Consider the following 14,992-nt stretch of genomic DNA (forward strand, 5'->3'; position numbering starts at 1 on the left):
CAGTAATACTACTCCAAAGAAAGGCTTATGTGAGCATCCATAATGATCTAGCCTTTGAGAAGGCAGAGCATGGACCATATCCCTAACCTGGCTGTAGAGGAGATATACCTGGTTGTAAAGAGGGAGCAGAGAACGCTGAGTTAATAAACAGAAAGATGTGACAGGATACTATGAAGCATCTACCCACAGTGTCAAAACTTAACATGGCTTAAAAACAAAAAATCATCTCAAAAGCCAGACTCTTTTAAAAATAGTGGGGAAAAGGGAACAGTGAGGATTCCCACCCTATAGGGAGCAGCAACACCCTGTGAAGCAGCAAGGGTTTGCATGAAAAACAGATGGAGCAGGGACACAATTCCCATCGGGGGACTGCTGTGAGCAGCTGCTCAGTATCCCAGAGGGAGCAGAAGCAAGGTAACACTCGGATCTGAACTGGCGGTCTCCCCGACTATTAAATACTTTATCTACAGGAGTGCGCTATCTGTGACTCACACACAGCAACCCGCTGAGCCCCTGCTGCCAGGGGGTGGGGACAGCGACAGGAGAGGCACATCCCTCCCTGGGCACAATCATCCCAGGACAGCCACACCTCCAGGCATGCTTGACTGCTCAATTTGACTCGAGCCAATGATATAAAGGGAGAAAAGACACTAATAGATTTTGACTGAGACGCACCACTTAATCCTTTTTTCCCCATCAGTAAGCTCTCTTGCTTTCCCTTCATAGTAGGCATTATGCAAATCAAGAGTCCCCTGAAGTGATATTTGCAACTGCAGGATCATACAAGAAAGGGCACAATGCTTCTTTGCCAATTCAACCCCCTGCCCCTACTATTCTATTTCAAATAATACTATACTCATGGTAAGTACTAAAAATATGTACTCTACCATTCAAGCACTTAATGTTCTTAAATGCCACTTTGTTATAGGGAAATGGCCTTTGTTAAACATGCAATTCACAGGGAACAGAATTTATATTTCAATCTGATTTACTATATCTATACATATATATATATATATAGATATGGCTTTTTTCCCCCAGCTGATTACATCAGCTAACACCATGCAGCTAAAGCAAATACTTCAGGGACACTGTTGATAACTTCTTGAGAACACTGGGCATCATCAACTACTGCTTTATATGTGAACTTTACAGCCACTTCCTGGGGCTTGAACGGTGCAGTGAAAGGGTCACTGGGAAAAGAAAAAAGCTTATATCACAGTGCTATCAATGTATGTGCTGTGATCACCAAAAATAAATGGGTTAGCCAATTTTAGTTGAAGTAACAACACATCAAATTAAATGGCAAGACACTGAAACACAAAGTTTTCTGTGGAGAAGCAAACATCCTCAGAAACCAAGGCTGACTTTGACAAACATTCCTCTAGGGCACTTGACAGCAGTTTAAATAGCTTTAACTTAAACCACTGGCTGCCTCCTCTCTATAAAAAAGGTGTGATTTTCAGCAGCAATGAAAATGACCATCACCAAGAAAGAGACATTTAAAATCCATACAGAGATTCACTTTCCTATAGCCTAAACTCTACTTTTTTTTTTTTTCACAGAATAAAATCACTGAATTGGAAGAGACCCACAAGGATCATCCTGTCCATCTCAAGAGAATGGCCCATACAGAATAACCTTGGCATTATTAGCACCATGCTCAAACCCACTGAACTAATCTTCTTTTTGCTAATTTTTGCACACCAAACACCCAGCATGTTATTTTATTCAGAAGGATTCATCTTCCCAAGACAGAATTGGTTTCTGTGTCTCAGTTCTCCATGTTAGTATTTTATTGCCATGAATTATTCGGGATTAGTAATGAAGTGTGGATCACAGGGCCTGGAGTTCTTCGCAGGGGGTGTCTGCTCTGCATTCTGTCATTTGTTTCCCAAAAGCATTATTCTCACTTCATTAGAAAATATTCGTTGCAGCTTCTAATTTATACAGTCCAAGTGAACGACTGATTATTCCCCCCATTTTCTGGTAACTGCATCTATATTTGCTGTATAATTTTAGGCAAGTGCAGGACTCACAGTTCTACTAAAGTTAATGTGTATTGTTCTAATGTCCTAGAAAATTCAGATATCAAGCAAACATCAAACACTTAGTTTCCCTCTTTCATTGCCATATCCTGCAATCTCACCTCATCTTTTCCCACAATAAATTTAATCCTTGACATAAATGACTGTTTTGCTTCAGTGTTTGGCCCTTAGTTCCTACAGCAGCAGTGCAGATGCCAGAGAAGATGCAATACTCAGGTGCTTCCTCAGCTTATTTGAGGCATCAGAACAGAGAGTTTTACTGTGTGACTCATGACTAAAGCTGTGTGGAAGGAAGGAAGGACAGAGGGAGGTCTGTCCAGCACAATCGCAAAGAAAATCTGCAGAATCATCATCAAAACCATCCTGCAACTCACATTTCTCACTGATCCCATCTGGCCTGATCCAAAGGCCATTGGATTTTGGATTTGGACCAATATGCAGATGCCTTTGTCCAAACCCTTGTAGAATAAAATGTTGGCTCTCTTTATTGGCAGAGGATTTAGCAATAGGAAGAAGTTCAGTCCAAACCCTTTCTCCATGTGTGGCTGTTCCAAGAGATCCTAATTCACAAGGGCTCAATCTTGACCCTACATCCTCCTGCTTCCACTGCAGGATCATCTGGCTTTCCATCAGCACAGCTGTAGTAAGTAACTCACCCAAGGCATGGAGCAGCTGAAGCAAGATGTTAAAAAGAGGATCTCCTCACTGCTTTGATAGTCAGTTATTATTTAATTGGCGTGGCAGTACTGGGAAGGTTGTAGGTGGTTCTGTAACCCGTCATGCCAAAACGTGAAGAGTAGATAATTTTTATTTCATTATGCTTTTGTTCTGCACAGTCTTCAATATTGTCAGAGTGTTGTTTGAACTTCAAGCAATTAATGAAACATGAACTGCTTATTAGGTGACCCAAAAGGTCTCTCCCCTACGATCTCTGAATACCAAATCAAAATCAACGTGTTGCTGGTAAATGCATATGCATGAAATCTTTCAAGACATCCTGGCTCAAATAGCTAATAATAAACCTCACATCATTCTTGAGAAAGCAGAACAGGAAGGGAAAAGAAGCCAACAAAAATAAAACATGCTTCTGCAAAACACTGCCTATGCAAGTTAGCATCAGCTACATGATCAATAGGTCAACCATTATGTATGGTATTTACATCTGATCTGCATTACTGCACTGCTGTGCTGAAATGGCCAACAAGGCTCATATCAGCTAGCACTTCCTTCATTAAAATCTGCCTTCATATAAAATTTACCTTGATTTATGACTTTGCATTCAGTGCTGTGCATTTGAATGTAATACTGTCAAACTTTCTACAGTGTTCACCTGCTGGTTGTAGAGCAGAGATATTTCAAGATGAAAACAAACTAAAAATGGTTGCAGAAGGCTTATTATTATCAAAGAATGGAAAATAATAAACTTGTGCATATGGCCAGCCTTCTGCTACCATCATGTCACTGTGTATTATCATTTTTTGTTACTGAAAAGTTGTCTACACACCCTCTATTTCCTTCATCCTGGATTTATTAACTCTTTCACACAGATATACACACACATACAAACCTACAATTATTCTTTTGTTTTCATTAAAAAATGTTGAGGGTGGTTTCCTTGGTATCTGCTGAAGAGAAACTTATTTGGGCTTAGAATCTGGAATCTCAGGTGCTTCCACTTTCTTTCACATGTATACGTTTTAAATTCAGATAGGCCCATATCCAAGCTCAGTCCAACCCTCCTTATCAGGAAGGTGAATTTTAGCTTCTCCATCATTTTAATGTTTATTCTGTGGCATCACAATAAAACCACACATGCTCCTTGAAGGCATGAAAAATCTCCCTCCTAACCCTTAAAAAAAATCTGTCAGTTATTCCTAAATATAAACCTGGCTAATAACAAGTTCCATAAGTAATTACACAGCACAGAGCACACAGAGCCTTTCCTCTTACTTCATTAATGCTATATGCTTCAAGGGAACACTGAGGAGTGGCAGATTTGTAGTATGAAATTAGAAATTTTCAGCCAAGAGCTTAGGAAAGGAGGTGCAATAGAGAAGGTGAGCAGAAGGAAATACTCAACAGGAATGGAGAAAAGGGGGTTTCACTTGACAAATAGATTTTACCCTTTCTGTAAATCTCTTTGCCTCATTCACCACTCTGAAGTGTATGACTTTGAGTTCTTCTCAGCAAGTAGCCCCTTGCTCCTAAACATTTAGCTTTGGTCTGTCCAATGACTGCAGATTTATGCACTTGAACTCTTTCACTTCCTAACATTCTGTAAATAAGCCCCATCTGGTCTATCTCTCCTTGTGTCCAAGTCCCTTCTCCCCGAATGTAAGTCATACAGTCTCAGTTAGCTAATGCCTTCCTTTAAATAAATCAGACTTTTCAAACCTTGATCTAATGCCTAAGCTCTTTTTGTCCCTCGAAAGAAGACTCTAACAGCTGCTCACTGTTAATATACACTAGATCAAGTATTCAGAGATGGATCTATCAAAGAGGTCAACTCCCTCCTGACACCACATTAACTAATCTGCTGCTATTTTAAACTTTGCTTAGCTTTGTTATTACTTCTACTTCACTGCACCACTTGACATAGACATAGTGCATTTCATAACGCATTTACCCAATTGATCAAGATCGTTCTGTGAACAACCTCATCCTTCTAAATTTTAACCATTCTGCCTATTTTAGCAGCATCTGATAACACACGATAGCACAGTGTAAATAATAAAGAAAATGTTAACACAAATTGAACCCTCTAACTACCTGCTTTTGGCCACAAAAATAAATTTGTCTCTTTTCTAGATTGCTGCTATATAAGAAACAAGGGAATATTCTTGCTCATTTCTTTATTTCTGCAAGCCTTTTTAATCTGGGTCTCCTATTGACTTTACCACACCAACTCCCATAACTGAAAGGATTACTTGGAAGTTTGATGCTTCCAAGATCAAGTCCCTGCTCTTTACCTGTCTTAATAATTTATTACTGAACCTGTATATGCAGAGTGTGTAGAATAATGCATCCCGTGAAAGTTTGTTAAAAGTCTCTGAAAATCCCAATATGTCTGCTGCTTCCCTCCTATCTAGATCAATATTTATTTAATTTAAAAAAGGAATCCAATTTGCTTGACATGATTTACTTTCCACAAATCTATGCTGACTTGCATTATGATGCTGGACTCTTATTAAACTGTATGCAACTGTAGCCTTAAACTTGCTAGCAAATGTGTTTTTGAGACTGCATTTATAGGCAGCAGTATCCTCTGAGAGGCTGCAATGCCCAACAAGGATTTCACCACATTCTTATTACCACACTGGTCAGTTATTTTCCAGCTCAAACTGTTTTCCTTTAAAACAGCAAAACAACACTGACCCTTCTCAAATTATTTGATGCAAACTCTTATTTCTGATATGCATTCACACTGCAAATCATAGCCATGTATCAGGAATCATACTGTGCCCAGCATTACACAATTCCCACTTAGAAACAGTCCTCAATACCCAGGGAGTTTAGACTGTGCCAACAGTCCCACCACTGATCTTATTGTTGGGTCTCAGTGAGAAGCTGGGCCAGACCAGCAGAGGCAGACAATCAAAATGTCAACAGCACGTAGCTGTATGAAGGAACAAGCAGCTGCAGGGCTTCCTTCTGGCTTGTGTTCCTGTCCCAAATAGTGCTCCACACTGTTCAAGTGACCCTAGGCAGGCTGTTCCTCCTGTGGTGACAGGAAGCCCCTCCAGCCTTGCCACTGCTCCCTGCTCTGATCCCACGCTTCAGGAGGAGGCTGATGCTCAAATCCAGTCTCAGGGTATTGTCTGCAGCACCCTGGGTCCTATCTGCTCTGATAATGGGCCACGCTCACTTCAGCAAGCCGACATGCCAACAACACATGCCACTTCAGCACTCATCTCCTACAGGCTTCAGCTCCCCACTCTGCTACTGTCACTGAATTCTGCACAGCTGCCTGGGGTAAGTTTCTGTCCAGTACTGATAGAGAGGGGCAAAACCCTCTCTGCTTTCTCATTCACTCCAATTTGGCAGTCACCAAAGAATTTCCAAAATCTCATCCTACCAAAGCACATTTTCCCAGCTATTTGTGCAATGAAGTTTCCATTTTTATTCTTCCTCCCCTCCATTTCCTCTTACCATGCACTAACAATGCACTGAACTGAGCTCTTACTGATTTTTTTAGAGGACAATTTGTATACATTCAATAGTCAGAATGGGCTGGAGTATCTTGGTATGTACTTGCCAGACTGGCATTCATCAGGACTGTGAAACAGAACAAAATCCCACTGCAGTAATGAGGCTTTTTAACCCCTTTGTGACAGCACAGCTAAATGCCCTTTCAACCCCATGTATAATGCCATCAGCTGGGCACAGAAACACAGACCTACCCAGTTCCAAACGTGACATGAATACAGAATTAATTTAGGCAGTATCAAGTTGTTTGTGGTATTTCTCCTCAAGTACCCTACCTTGAACTCCATAGGGGTGTATTTCTCATTCTTGGGGGTTGTGTTGCCCTTGTAATGGAGATGGTTGGGAGTGGTTGGGTGGATAACAGTGGACTCCTGGGACTGCCTCTGGCAGCGCTGGCAATACACGTAAATCACAAACGTTAACAGGCTGGAGCCGAAGAAACAGGAGACCCCAGTGGCAATCAGATGGATGAGACTAAAACCTGCAAGGGAAATGACAAGAGATGCTATTTTTGAAGAACACTCCTTTTCCCTCCCCTGACAAGACCACAGGTGCAAATCAGAGCAGTGACATCTCGGGATCAACATTAATAAGCTGTGGAAGCCAGAGTCTTACGTTCTAACATAAACTGACATAATCTCCCTGCAAATCGGTCTCCCCACTGCAGCTCTGCCTTGTGCAGTTTAACAGGTTCATGCATTGTTTTCTCAAAGCTCCCTCCCTGTCTCTCCTCTCTCCCCTCTATTGATATTGAAACTAAACATTATGTTAAGCTGACAGCTAAAGAAATGAGCCATACAAACAATGCACATTAATGGATTCCAAAGCATGTGCGTGTCATGGAAATAAGGGGATAAAAATGCTCAGTGTTTCTGAAGGGGAAGGAAGGGAGGGAAAAGCACTTTTTGTCAGCTGCCCAAAATGCCTATGGGACTGTGTGTAGGGTGGGGGAGATACACATTCCTCCCCCTTGTAATCCAAGTGTGCTCAGCATTCTTGCTTATTCATGGGATGGCATTGCCTTGGTTGTGTCTGGGCTACCTCTGAGGTGTATTTGTAGTGCTAACAGTGAAATAGGGCTCCTCTGGAGAACAGGAAAAATAAAGTAGACAAAGGAAAGGGGGACAGTGCTTGCAAAACACTTCTTTGTTGGCTTTCTTGGCAAATTGCAGAGATAGGAAATCAGTTGCAGGCAGGTGCTGGCGGGGTAGCTACAGTGCAAATACTTCAAACAGAAAAGCTCTTGGACTGTAAAAGACTCCTGCAGAGATGTCTCCATGTGGGATTGCAACAGCACCCTTCAGGGTCAGCACTGACCTCTGGGAGGAGCTGTAGCTGGGTATCCCACACACTGGCAAGTACCTGACTCACAGCTCTGACTGCTGGGGGAAGTCAAACTCATTCCCCCCTCACCTCACGGAGTGTCACACCCCACAGTAAAACCCACTACCACCAGATCTCTGACAAGAGAACCAACAGTAATGACCATTAGAGGCACCAAGTTATCAAAGCAACCAGAGGCATTATGGGATGGCAAAACTTTATGACCCTGTTGTATTTTGCTATGTGCAGGGGGGACTATACAGAAAAGAATCAGCTATTTGGCTCCAAATGCTTCTGCCTTTCCTCTGCCTTTGCTCTGCCATCTTTCAAACGGGAATGACAGAGGCCCTAGAGCCTGAGGGGACCCCCTGACTGCTGGCCCCAGGGCAGCTGTCCCCGGGGTCAGTCACATCGCCTCAGTGGCGACTGCAGTGGTAAATTTCCTGTAACACTTAAAAAGCCAATTCATTTGGACAGACTGCTGTGTTGACTTGACTGTGTGCAGAGAAATGGGGCTGCTCAGAGAGTGGCTTTAAATGAGGCTCATTCTTAGTCTGATCACGGTGTGCAGATTTTTGGTGCCATCTTACATTTTAAGTGATATGCTTTTCAAATAGCAGATTCTGCCCACTAGTCAATGGCTCTCGTCTAATCTCTAGTTAAAAAATATCCTTCTGATTTTAAAAAGAACAAAACCAATAGAGTTCTACAGCAAAGTAATGCACTTCAATCATAATTACAATACAGACCATACAGAATTTATTAGACTGATGAGCTACATTTATTTTTCAAACCACATTATAAAATTCCATTGCAATATTACCATTTTCTATTGTTTTGTATGATGGTTTAAAAAAACCCAGCAGAAATATAATTTCCTACTAAATGTCACAAGATTTTTTCAAAAATAAATTTCCTCTCTAAAAACCTCTGCCTTTTTTTCATCACTCCTAAAACATAGAATATGCAACTGTGTTCAGTAAAGCCACATGACATGCTGCCACATTCTCCTCCTGCCCAGCTTTGCTTACATTGCAGTGAATGTTTCATTTCACTGCCACATTTGCAAGTCACAACATACAGCTCTCTCGTATTTCACTCTCACCTTTGAAACACCCATCTGATTTTTCAAATTAGTTTTGGCTGTATCTTAGGGGGAAAAAAATAATATTATTTTGTTTGCAGCATGTGAGTCCCCAGGGGAAAGCTTTCTGGTTCATCACTTTGAAAATATAGATTTTCTGAGATGCATCAACAGAATTTCTATTGATTGGCTTCTTTGCCAAATATTGTAGAACACTACATTAATAAATAATATTAGCTATGGCAAAATGTAGATAGCAACAGCAAATGCAGTGGTGGTGGAAAAAGAATGAAATGTCGGTACACTGCATAACAGTAGAGTGCAAGGGATCCTGGAATCAAAGCAGAGCCACTTCACCCTCAGAGGGAAGAGTGATGCAGGAAGTCAAATGTTACATTGCAGGGGCTCAAATCTTAATTCCATTGATGGCCCTCAGTTGCAAACTGAGAAGCCACATTTCCATGCCACAGGTGGCGTGCCTGTTTTTGCCATGATCTCTACAGGGAGAAGAGATTTTGGCAGCCTGAAGATCATCTGGATTTCAGGAAAGCAGAGATGTGACGCTAGCAGGAATTGGCATGGCCGTTAGTGTGAAACTAGCATTTTAAAATGTTAAAGGAACCTGCCGTTTTCTTCAGTCTGCATTTTTATCATAGGGGCTCCCAGGGCAGTGAGTGACACTAATGGCTGGACCTTTCCAAGTTACATGCAGAAAGGAGACACAGTTTCTGTGAGAGGTGAGAACTTGAATGAAAGCAAGTGCTTGGAGGACAAGTATAAACCTCTAATCTCATCCTATATCAGCAAAGGATCTCTCTAAGAGACCCTGTTCACTGAAATCTTTATAGGTTATTTAAAAACACCTGCCTCCAAACAGCTGGAGGCTTACAGTGGTGAATGGGGAATAACCTTTTCTTCCACCTGAACCATTTACCCTGGAGGTAGAGAGGCACAAGCAATTGCTCTTTGGTAATTAATGACCCTCAGTGGCTGACCCAAACTTCCAAATAAATAAAAGTCTTGGACCTGACAAGTGGACATGAGATACATTCCTCCAGTCTGACTCAGACAGCAAGACTCCAGTGGAATTAAGGCTATCAGTGGGATATGAGCTGAATAGATTAATGGTTTGGTTGATACTGCACAGGGAGAAAAGAAGTCAGGTTAAGATAAAAATAAGATATATAGTTAGTGGTAACCTACCTCCACAGTTCGTGCTCTCATCAATGCTGGAGGCTGGCAGGATCACTAAACAAAGAAAAGAAGATTGGAGAAAGTTATCATTTTGCCATCCCTTTACTTCTTCAAGTAATTAAATCCTTTGTGTTTCAGACACAAGAAGGTGCTCTGCAGCAATATGTTCTGCAGCAAGATGAGAGTCTCTCTAAATTGAATTATAAGCTCATGGTTTGAAACACATGCAACAAAACCTCTCCAAAGATCTTATAATTTCAGTACTGTTACCTGATCACTCTTTAGCTTCTTCAATTTAGGGAAAAGATGTTAGCTGAAAAAACCATGAAAAAGAATACCATTGCCTAGAGATCTCAGATTTTAAAGTCAGTGCACTGTAATCCAAAAAGAAGAGTACATGGAAAGGCATTATTCAGTCTAGACCCATATCAGATATTTGCCTGAGAGATTCAATTTCCAGAAAGCACATGGTGGAATATGCTGATGACCATCTGTCCATCAACAGTGTTGCTCTGTAAGACCCTGGATTAATCGCCCACCTTCATACCCCAATTTTCTGCATCTGCCTCACCTTAATTCTTATCTCTTTTGGGATGCTTTTCGGATACTGGAAATCAACCACCTTCTGTTGCCCATATGCATACTGAGAACAGAGACAATTTTTATAGCCCAGCATAAGACAAACCATACAAGTTTAAAAGCTTCAGTTGAGGTGAAGCAATACTAGTTATTTGTTACGGATCAAGGTAATTCTGTTTAAAAGAAATGTTAAGCTGCTTAAGGGAAAGCCATTTATCCTGTGTCTGCCACAAGGGAATTTATAACGTTTATCTATTTCCTTGTTTTTCTAGAAGCGTCCAAGCACAATTTTTAATAGAGAAAATCTCAGCCTAATTTGACAGTCCAGGCACGAGCTGCTTTCCCGAACTGGCCCACCCTGTCCTCCTGGATGACACGGTACATACCAGGAATTTCATTGTACAGGCACTCCTGGTACTGAGTGCTGTTTCCGACGCACTGGGAAGAGTCCGGGCTGTGCACCTCGCAGTAGCGGCTGCGGTACTGGATGCCCTCTTCATTGCACAGGCTCCACTCTGACCACTCTGACCAGCCACCTGAAACCCAGCGTCAGGAAAACACACACACACAGCGTCACCAAGAAGGAAAAGGATGCTTTGTAGATACCAGACTTCTCTCATGCTGAAGGATCCTAGATCCTGGCCTGGGCCTCTCTCACACATCTATTCCATGAGTTCTTAGTGATTTAATTTTCTCAGTGCAAGCATCACACCCTACTTGTCAGGTTGTAGTTCTCTTAATATGGACTAAACTAACCCTTGGTGGAGCACTGCACAGAACAAAGGTGTTTTAAAAGCTCCTATGTCAGTTCTCTGATATATATCCTTGTATGTCAAAGACATACAAGGAGCGGGGTGGGGGCAATGTTGCACCCAGACCTCCAAGCTTTGATGTGGCCTCCCAAAGATACCTCAAGCAGCCAGTACAAAGTGGAGCACTCACAGAGTTTTGCTTTTGTTTGTCAGGTCAACTTCCACATTGAAGAACCAAGCTCCTGCTTTTTCTATTACTTGAAAGGGATCAACCGTTAGCAAAATTCTGCTCGACTGGCACCAGAATGCCAGAGCAAGGGCCATGAACATGCAAAGAGGAAAGGGTTTCACTGCAGTTAATGCTGGGATGTCTCCTTATCCCCTGGCTCAACAGACATTGAATAAATGACAAAAAACCTTGTAACTGGTGGTGTTTCTGATTTGTATTGTAAACATTTTGCAGCTGTGCCTTGCTCCCAGCAGCCCGGAAGCCAGCTGGAGCGGGGATGAGGAGCAGCTACCTTGGCAGGGGTGCGTGTTGCAGAGGGCCTCCTCGGTGTGCAGCCCGATGCAGATGTCCTCCCCGCTGGACGGAGCTGGGTTGGTGCAGGTCCGCGTGCGCTGGTAGTGCCCACCCCCACAGGTGGCCGAGCAGTGAGACCACGGAGTCCAGCAAGACCACGAGCCTTTCACTGGAGGACATTGAAAAGCAAGCACACACAGGTAGAGGCCATTGGTTACTCCTCTCATTGTGGCAAGGCTGGAGATCCCCAGTGTCTCACCTCGCACATCCACCCTGCCCACACTAGCTAGCAGTTTCCTGCACCCCAGGAAATTTGGGCCTGACAACAAGAACTTCACATCAAGAGAGGGTACAAATCCACTTCACTCTGTGGATGCAGAATGAAATCTATGCAGAAAAAGACTCTGCATCATGAAGTGCCAAAACCAGAAACTATTCTTTGTTGTAGTCCTTAAAATTCACTGAAATATTCTATTCCATTCTATTCCTTTCCTTTTTATAAAACAGCATTGTTGCTATTATTATTATTATTGTTGTTGTTATTATTATTATTACTACTACTTTACTTCTACTACTACTACTATTGCTACTACTACAGTGACTACTACGTTGTCTCCTGAAACTTCATAGCAACAGCTGATTTACTTGGGAAAAAAGTGCTGTAGCACTGAAGTTGAGCTTAAATGGCACCTTTCTGTGGGGGCCCAAGTCCTCTAGTTCCAGCCTTCAGGAAACAGCAACTCAGAGGCTTTATTTATTTACCCTGCTCATTGCAGGGACATTGAACTAGGTGACCTTCAAAGGTCCCTTCCAACCCAAACCACTCTATGATCTAAGCATAACCCCATAAGAGGTTAATAATAAAACTAGGGAGGGACTTAAGATCCCTGAATCCCCCACCCCCCCCACCCACTAAACTGCCTGGTTTGCAGGTCCACATGCCATTAATTCAGAAGATAATAACCTGATGACTTAGAGCAAAATAAACCCAGGATTTGTGTATACACATTGAGTGAGGCAGGGAAGGAGGGAGACACAGAGAAATAGTAATCATGCACCCAGAACAGATTGTAAAACATCAGAGTGTCCAAGGGGAGAAAACAGCACAGAAAAAAGGCACAGACATTAGTGAAAAAGCCACTGAGAGCTTCCAAAATAGTACTAATAGCTGCCTTTATAGTGCTAGAGTTATTTCCTTTTTATAGGCCATAGAGTGCAATATTTGACACTCCTGTTGTACTCTTGCTGCACATTCTGATCATATCTGCATTTGAATTTTATCTTTGTATTGAATTTTAGAATCATAATAGTACTACTATAATAGAGCATTTTCAAGTGTAGGCCACAAACTATATTGCCAGAGGTAGATAATTGCTGGAGCTGCAAAGAGGCAAAGTAATTTGTGTAAGATCACTTAAATTTACTTTAGAAAGTTATTACAGAGCAAGGAAAATGATAAGTGAGAGAGAATACAGTAGTCAATGGTCTATTACTACTATTCTGGACCAGGAGTGCAACATAAACATGAGGACAAACTCGAAAACCAGGAAACCAGGCAAGAATACTCCCTGCTGGCTGTGCAGGAAATGGTAACTGATGTCAAGAGTAGATGCCCATCGCAAGAACAATACGAAAGCAGGAGAGGGGGAAGAAATAAGTGTTCACAAGTAGAACCGCCACATCAAGCATCTCTAAACAGTATTAAGCCACATTTATTAAGCCTGCCTCCTTTTCATAGAGCAGATGCACCATGATGCCCTCCACTGGATGGAGCATCAAACCTTCCTGAAGCAAAGGATTGCTACAAGCCACCATACTACTTCCTCTAGAGGATGTGGCTGTGTTACCCTCTGAGCTGAGGTGAAGCCTAAGTCAGCACTAAAGATAACATATGTGGGTCATTACAATAGCTTTAAAAAACATAAGGAAAAATCCCCCAAATTAAAAAAAAAAAAAAAAAAAAAGAAAAGAAATGAAAAAAAAAAAAAAGTCAGCTTGGAAATACTGATTTTGTAGTTGTGGTTGTTGCTCTACCATTAAGATTTAGGAAAACACCTCTGAATTTCATGCAGGAAGATCATCATGGTTACCTGGGCAGGGGTGAGGATTGCAGTCTTGGTACTCCATCGCTGACCCCACACAGGGCAAGCCACCATTTTTAGGTTCAGGGTTTGTGCATGTTCTCTTCCTGATCCTAAAGCCCAGCTCACAATCCCTGGAGCAGGAAGACCAGGCCCCCCAAAAGGACCAGCCCCCATTGATAATCCGTGCAGAGGTCTTACCAGTCTTGAGGAGGTCATCAACAAGAGCTTCAAGGAAAACAAACAAGATGCCATAAGATCACAAATTAATCATTTGTTGGGCATTTAAAAAGGTGTTCAGCTCATGAATACAATCAGGATCTGTGTGCCCTGCAGAATAGTTCTGCTGAAAGCCCTTGGCAAGAGTTTTTTTTTTTCCCCAGAGCTACAGCTAAACTAGACAGAAAAAGAAATTTGTACACATACAAACTGAGTCTGCTGGTAACCTTGATAAATCACCTCCCTGGGCAGCAAATTGTGGCAGTCCAGGCTGTGCCCTCAAGATGCTGCCTTGCATCACAGCAGTCCTGTAGGGAACAACCTGAGACAGTGTGCAAGGGGAGAAAGAAAAGACAAACTGTCCTGAGAACAGCTCTTCTCTTCTTTACACCCTCATTACTCGCCTGTTATCTTTGGGGCAGCCTAGCAGAGCAAGAACAAATCTATACACTGCCATAAGCACAGAGCTCACAACTGTATATCTGTGTCACCAGGCTCTCCCCATCCCTGCCACTCTGCAGTGACACCAGGCGTACATGTTGCCACTACTGCAGCCACAGTCAGGGGCTTGTTCCGAGACATGTCCCTTCCACCACCCCAGCCAGGCCTGCCCCAGGGTCCCTCGGGGCTGGCAGGACGTACAGTCAGTGTCACACACTGCGGAGCCATCGTTGGGGCAGAAGCGGCTCTCAGTTTTCTTCCTCCCGAACTGCAGCTCGTGGGGGTCTGACAGCTGCGCCCGGCACGTGTAGCGGAAGCGCTGCTCCTGGCGGGCGCCGTTCTGGGTGATGTTCACAGGCATCCACGGGGTCCAGGGTGTGTTCCTGCGCACCTCTGGGCAGCTCTCTGGGTTGCAGGTCTTGTATTCCTGCCAAGAAGGAAAACCACTCCCTCCTTACTTATTAAACAGCAGCAGCCTCACTGGCAGAGGCTTATTTACACTTCAGAAAACAAGGGGGGCACTCTCTAGATCTCAAACAATC

At 42.7% G+C, this 14,992-nt stretch overlaps 1 protein-coding gene across 6 annotated transcripts in view; it reads right to left on the reverse strand.

Annotated features, from left to right (window-relative positions):
* Nucleotides 1–14,992, reverse strand: part of SEMA5B (semaphorin 5B) — a 268,694-nt gene that overhangs the window by 16,620 nt on the left and 237,082 nt on the right. For 5 of the 6 annotated variants that reach the window (XM_064435011.1, XM_064435012.1, XM_064435010.1 and 2 more), the window contains 6 exons: nt 14,652–14,877; nt 13,800–14,018; nt 11,708–11,878; nt 10,821–10,970; nt 9,865–9,909; nt 6,530–6,735 (listed from right to left, as the gene is read on the reverse strand). In XM_064435011.1, coding sequence (XP_064291081.1) covers nt 6,530–6,735; nt 9,865–9,909; nt 10,821–10,970; nt 11,708–11,878; nt 13,800–14,018; nt 14,652–14,877 — 1,017 coding nt within the window. Of the gene's footprint in view, nt 1–6,529; nt 6,736–9,864; nt 9,910–10,820; nt 10,971–11,707; nt 11,879–11,932; nt 13,303–13,799; nt 14,019–14,651; nt 14,878–14,992 lie in introns of those variants that run through there. The other variant, XM_064435015.1, reaches the window with a different exon arrangement.

Source organism: Passer domesticus, chromosome 10 (assembly GCF_036417665.1).
Source record: "Passer domesticus isolate bPasDom1 chromosome 10, bPasDom1.hap1, whole genome shotgun sequence".
Taxonomy (NCBI): Eukaryota; Metazoa; Chordata; class Aves; order Passeriformes; family Passeridae; genus Passer; species Passer domesticus.